This window comes from Neolamprologus brichardi, chromosome 7, assembly GCF_056152115.1.
Source record: "Neolamprologus brichardi isolate AB-2024 chromosome 7, ASM5615211v1, whole genome shotgun sequence".
Classification (NCBI taxonomy): Eukaryota; Metazoa; Chordata; class Actinopteri; order Cichliformes; family Cichlidae; genus Neolamprologus; species Neolamprologus brichardi.
In genome coordinates, this window is record NC_142110.1 from 18,040,513 (window position 1) to 18,046,783 (window position 6,271).

Below are 6,271 nucleotides of genomic sequence, written 5' to 3' on the forward strand. Positions count from 1 at the left end.
ATATAAAGCAAAGGCCAGCAGGGAAATATCTTACTGGTGATTTTTCATGTTCTTTTCAGTAATCTAATATAGCATGCATATTACATTTTTGAAATATTATACTATTGCTGGATGTGTTCTTTTTACAGAGCACAGATCAAGTCATTTATTATGATGGTGTTGCTCTTTGAATGTCTTCTAATCTCTCAGTATGGTGACGTTTCTGCATCTACAAATTAAAAAAAGCTTTCAAATAAGCACAGATGATAAGTTTAACATGTTGAGCATTGATTTTTGGTATCTTCATTGTGATTACTGGTACTACTACTTGGTACTTATTTGTATCCATTTTTGGTATTTTTGTCTTAAAGAGAGATCCTCGGTTGCTTTATCTTGGGGTTTTGGTGTGGAGCCGTTCCTCATTGGAGAGCTATGGTTAGAGAGAGTTATGTGATGCCAACTGTGAATCCCCTGTGGCTTTTATAAATAACATTTAAAAGGTATTACTTTTTGTAATGGTTTATTAAGTGATATTTTGACCAAAATTATTTCACCACCACGTCACGCTGCGTATTTATGTCACATGAAGGAAAACGGGTAAATGGCAGTTACCACATGACTCTGACAGCGCTTTTAGTCAGCTTTACAGAACTGAAAGTAGACTTTTATAAAGTGGTTTCCACACTACTGAAGATTCACTTCCCAAATTTGTTATTAAAGTCAGATAAATTCTGAGTTGCGAATGTATCACTCCCATTTTGGTAGAACGGGTCCTGGAGCGAGGCCTGGAAATCATCTTGACTTCTAAAACTTCTGGATCTCATGGCATATTTTACAGCCATGTTTGGTGCTGCAATTCTTTTGGGATTCATCAACCTTTTAATGGCAAAAGAAGATACGTGTGATCTCTATGCCACTCCTGGGCAGAGTCTGACTCTGCCGTTTGCCTATGAACGACTGACAAACTCTCATATCCTGAGATGGGTTCACAACAATAAAACCATTTTCTACAGGAAAGGAAAAGTGTCAACCGGAAAACCAGAGGACATTACTTCAAATGGATCACTCGTGCTTAAGAAAATTCTGTTTTCAAGTCAAGGGATTTACCAAGTACATGTACTGCATCCCAATAGTACATCTGCTAAAACATGGACTAGGCGCCTCTGCGTGCTGGACAAAGTATCAAAACCTCAGCTCAGTTATACTTGTGACTTCAGCTCTATGGCTGTTAATCTTAATTGCCATGTTACTAAACCTGAGGGTTTGGTGTTTTCATGGACGCTTGATAAGGAGACATTAAAAAGTGAAACAAAACAAACACTGAGCATATCTTTTATCGATCTGAAAGCTGAGAGAAGTTTCACGTGTGATGTGGCAAACAAAATCAGCAAGGCGAGTAGCGACAAGGTTTGGCCGACTTGTCCACCTTTACTTTCTTTCAAACGTCAAACTGTTATGGCAGTGCTAGCAGGAGGAGGAGGTCTGATTCTTTTTCTGCTCTTCGTTATCGTTGGATTGTGCTGTTTACTCAGACGCAACAAAAGCCAAACGGGTCCCAGGGATAAAGGCGAACTGAGGATGCTTTCTCTACAGAAGCAGGAGACTCACTCTGTAAGTCCAGAACACAAGAATAACCACCCAACAGAGGTTGTCACTCCACCGCTGATACCTCAGCCTTCGCCAAGAACATATTACCAGAATGTTCCTCAGCTTGAAGTTCAGACTGAAAACAGCCCTCCACATGTGTATGAAGTTCCTGACAGACCACAGCCTTCACCTGTACCGAAACCAAGGACCAGGAACCTCCAACAAGTAAACACCTGACATCACAATGAGTTTGTGGAAAATGTCCTTATTATCTTTGCTCACACTCGTTCTTACTATTTGGTTTTGCAAGTCTTTAAGCTAAAACTTAAAATAACAAAATATTTATTTCCTTTTCAATTCAATGTTATGTGATTAAATCAACGTGTCATTCATTACTGACAGTCTTAGCTGTTATATCACGAATGATCTAATTTCAGAGGTAATTCAGTCTGACGATGTAAGCAACTAGTCATAATTGATATCATAGAAATGATGCATAATGCTTGTAATATTCTGTAATTCTCCTGCTGTTAGGCACTCCCACGAAAAGGTACTCAAGCTTACTAAATCATTTTAGAATATTTTTTTTTAGATTTATCAAACAGAAGTAAACTGTTGGGACTTACACAGTATTTATGTATGTATTTTTCTTTAGCAACGCAGGAATAGCAACTGTTCTATTAATAGATCTAGGACAAAAGTGGTTTATATCAGCATTAGGATACATAGACAGTAACTACTAGCATAAATTCATCCACTGGTTTTATCTTTGAAATGAGGAGAATGTTGCCAGGCTTTTCTTTTTTTTTCATGAATATTATAAGCTGTGGCATGAGATTTATTATTATTAGGCTTTCAACAAGAGGAATGACCTCTTCTGTCAAAGAGATGACCAGTCACCATTTGACCTACTTCTGAAATCGTTTAAAAAAATAAAGAGGATACCCCACTTACACAATACTCTTACATGAAAGCAGATGGATTTTCTGTTACATGTAATCACAATGTGTTGTATATGTTGTTTGAAATAAATAAAGCTGTTAAAATGATCTTTGCATGGAAAACTACACTAAACAGCATATCTGTGTCAAACACAGCCCTTTGTCCCAGCTTCTTACATGTCAGCATTCTTGCACTTATTAAAATTTGCTTGCTTGCAAGAAGTTATTAAAGGGAGAAAAAAATCAATAGAGAAATGGATTAGCTAAGGCAAATATCTATTATCTCCAACGGGTAAATGGTAATCCACACATGAAAGTGTTTGCTGTCTCGCCTAATGCTGTGTGACAGCCACATAATGGAATCCCCCTGTGCGTCACTGCCTAAAACTTACAAACCAATGTCATCTTTTGTCAGGTCCCGCTCCACTCCTGCTTTCTATACATGGCAAAAAAATTTCAGTCCAGCTGAATTTGCTCGTAAAGCTGGTATCTGCTCCTAGAACAATGCCCCTTTTTTCTCCATTTCCCCAAGAAACACTGAGTCTTGGCTGGCAACTCGCCACATCCAGTCACCAGCTTAAACCGTGCACAACATACATAGATGGAGATGAACATCTCATATGACTATTCCAGGTCTACCCTAGAAGTGGAAGGGAAATACGTCTACTGTAAATTATGCTTAATCAGTGGTTCTTGGAGTCTAGAGGGTACACCGTTTTGATCTTGGTGTGTGTGTGTCCAGGAAAAGGGTCAATTACCCTTGGAAAGTATCGTGTCAAATCATTTCTCTTGTTATCGGGGGCTGCCAAGTCTAAGGAAATCAGAACATCAAAAGTCAGCCAGTGCAATGGCGTTTTTCATCAGATTTTTCTGAAAACACAAACATTAGCCTTCTGTTACCATTTTCTCTCACTTTGACCTCCGTCCATTGTTGACACGTAAAGTATACAACACATCGAGCAAGCTGAAATCACAGTCTTTCAAATCAAGCTCCAATTTATTGAAAAGGAAACATGGCCAATTACCTCAAAGTGACTCACTGCCTTTAAAAATCATTCATCGTGTAAAGTAAGTAGAAACTGTAGTTCGTGGTCTTGCTGTATACATAAGAGAAAAGTGGTGTTAAATTCTTTATTCGAATGTCTCATTAAGAATCAGATTTACAGTATCTGTCAGCGCACCAGTCCTATTGATGTTATTCTTCTCCATCTGTGCACCTCACACTTTCGCTCCCCCACACAGCACATGCAGTCTGCTGGCTGCCTCTGCACAGTCTGTGGGTGAGTGCAACACAATCTTACAAATTTGCTCAGAGATCTGGCAGAACTGATTTTTTTTTCTATGAAAGTAGAATACTTTCCAGACTTCAGCAAGCTCAAATACACTGCATGTCAAAGAACTACTCAGCGTGCACTGTTTCTAACCAGCTCTGACATATCTCGCTAAAAGATTATGTCTTTAAAGGAAATTAACCTTTTCATCTGAATATGATGTTGGCTGCATTAAGCAATAATCCTTCACTGGTTTGCACCAGGTGGTGTGTGGCTCCTTGCAACATTCTTGTAAAAACTAGTTAGAAAAACGTGTCTTAATCATTTTGGTTACCTTAAAACTAAAGAATGTTTTAACAAGAAAGACTTCTGCAAGTTTCAGGAGGCTGTCTAATCAAAGGCAATTCACAAATCACTGTAGCATGACAAAATTCCAAAAACAACTTGTCATTGGAGGCAAAATAGTTCACAGACACACATAAAGGTCTAGTTTTTTTTTTCTTTTTTGTGAATTTGGGCTATAGGTTAGATAAAACAAAATAAAACACTGGCACTACCACTGCATAGCATCCCCTTGTCTTTTAACAACAGTCCTTAACATCTGAGTTTGGAGTTCAGGTGTTTGATTTCTTTGGAGAGGAATGTGGAGAGGAAATCCCTGACTTTACTTGTTACTTTAAAAAAAGTAATCGGATTACGTGTTACTGCCCATCTCTGCTTGTCTGATATAGGATTCTCACTGTTTTAGGTCTTCTTTGTTGTAATTTTCACTTCATGAAGCCGTGCTGTTGTAATAGTTGCAGTATGGTGTTTAGCATTGTCTTGCTGAAATAAGCACTGAAAAAGATCTGGATGAGAACATTTTGGTCTAAAATTTGCACAAACCTTTTTTGGCTTTCAGATATATAAGGGGTGGGCGATATAAACGATATACAATAGAAACGATATAAATTTGGCCAACGATAGAGATTTTGACTATACCGCTCTATAGCGATAGGGCATGTTAATGATGTCATCAAGCTGCGCCTGTTTTGGTCGAAAGCATCGCAGCGGCTACAACCATTATCATCTGCCAAATATGCCGACAGTCATAGCAAAGAGATGAAGCACTTTTGAAATATGGGGAAAGCCAAAAAAAAATTGCGCTTCCTCCACTTCCGGAACATTGATTCATTAATGACTTTTATCGAGTGGAAAAAAGTTGGCGTTCATCCTCCAGCTTCACTGTGCTAATGTTATGCTAACATAGCTGTGTCGCTAGCAATCATGTAGCACAACATTATATATCAGGTAGTCCACCTTCAGTAACCCTGCAAACGCCACTGCTGTTTAGTTTTCTCTCTTCATTTATGTCGGAAGTGGTAGCAGAGCTGTACGTTTTAATTAGTTTCAAAAATCTCTCAGTCAGAACATGGTATGTCATGTTTAGGTGGAAACTAGCGAGCTAACTTCCTGCTAACTTCTAACTCCGTTAAATTTAATAAATTCTGTTTTCATGGATGCCTGGATGTTAAACTTAATTGTTACACCTTGTAAAGCAGCAACGCTGATGATTTAATTAAAGATGAAAGAATTTAGACAGTTTTTAACTTGGTGTTTGTTTGACTTTGGGACCTGAAGCTGATGGAGTTTTGGACCCAGATTACTCTGCGAAGCTCTTCACTACGGCAGCCGTAATGCTCTGACAATCCATCAAACAGTGCGGCTTACCCAAGTTGTGCTAAAACATTTTTTAACAGATTTCTGCACGCCCAAATCGGTTCGAGGTCAGTAAGCACAACCAGAATTCATACATAAGGCACACTCTCGATTTTTGAGAAAATTTAAGGATTTTGTGTGCCTTATAGTGTGGAAAATACCTTATACAGAAGAAAATAATATATCGTGATATATATCGTTACCGCACATGCTTGAAATTATATCGCGATATGAATTTTAGGCCATATCGCCCAGCCCTACTGCAAATTTCGTTGTCACTAATGCACCACCATACTGTACAATCAGAGATGCAGGCAACATCAAAGTCAGCGCTGACAACATGGCAAATGGTCCTTGTCCTTTTTAGTGAATTCCGGAAGATTTCCTGAGCCTGAGGATCATTATTCTAAAACTGTCCCACAATTTTTGTAGACTGGTGAATCATGTTTACTTCTGAGAAACTCGGCCTCTCTAAGATGTTCTTTTTATTCCCGGTCATGTTACTGACCTGTTGCCAGTTAATCTAATTAGTTGCAGAATGTTCCTCCAGCTGTTTCCTTTTAGTACCACTTATTTTTTGTTGCCCCATCTGAATTTTTTGAGACATGTTGCTGCATTCCAACTTTTTTGGGTACAGTATTGTACTTGTCATTGTACAATATCTATAATCGTTATACCTTCACAGGTTAGTGTTTCTGTCACAAATAGGAGTCCCAGACCTCTCGCGCCTTAACAAGAAACTAAGGTTAATACATAGGTAACTTTTGATTGTTATGCTTTATCAGACTTTCCCAA

General features: G+C 38.4%; 1 protein-coding gene across 1 annotated transcript; it reads left to right on the forward strand.

Annotated features, from left to right (window-relative positions):
• Positions 1–722: 722 nt before the first annotated feature.
• Positions 723–2,628, forward strand: LOC102796703 (T-cell surface antigen CD2-like). Its single transcript, XM_006782526.2, has one exon. The coding sequence runs from the start codon at positions 802–804 to the stop codon at positions 1,801–1,803; it is 1,002 nt and encodes a 333-aa protein (XP_006782589.1). The 5' UTR covers positions 723–801; the 3' UTR covers positions 1,804–2,628.
• The last annotated feature ends 3,643 nt before the right edge of the window (positions 2,629–6,271 follow it).

Excerpts from the sequence above, each read along its gene's own strand:
- LOC102796703 (XM_006782526.2), top strand. The coding sequence starts at position 802 with ATGGCATATTTTACAGCCATGTTTGGTGCTGCAATTCTTTTGGGATTC.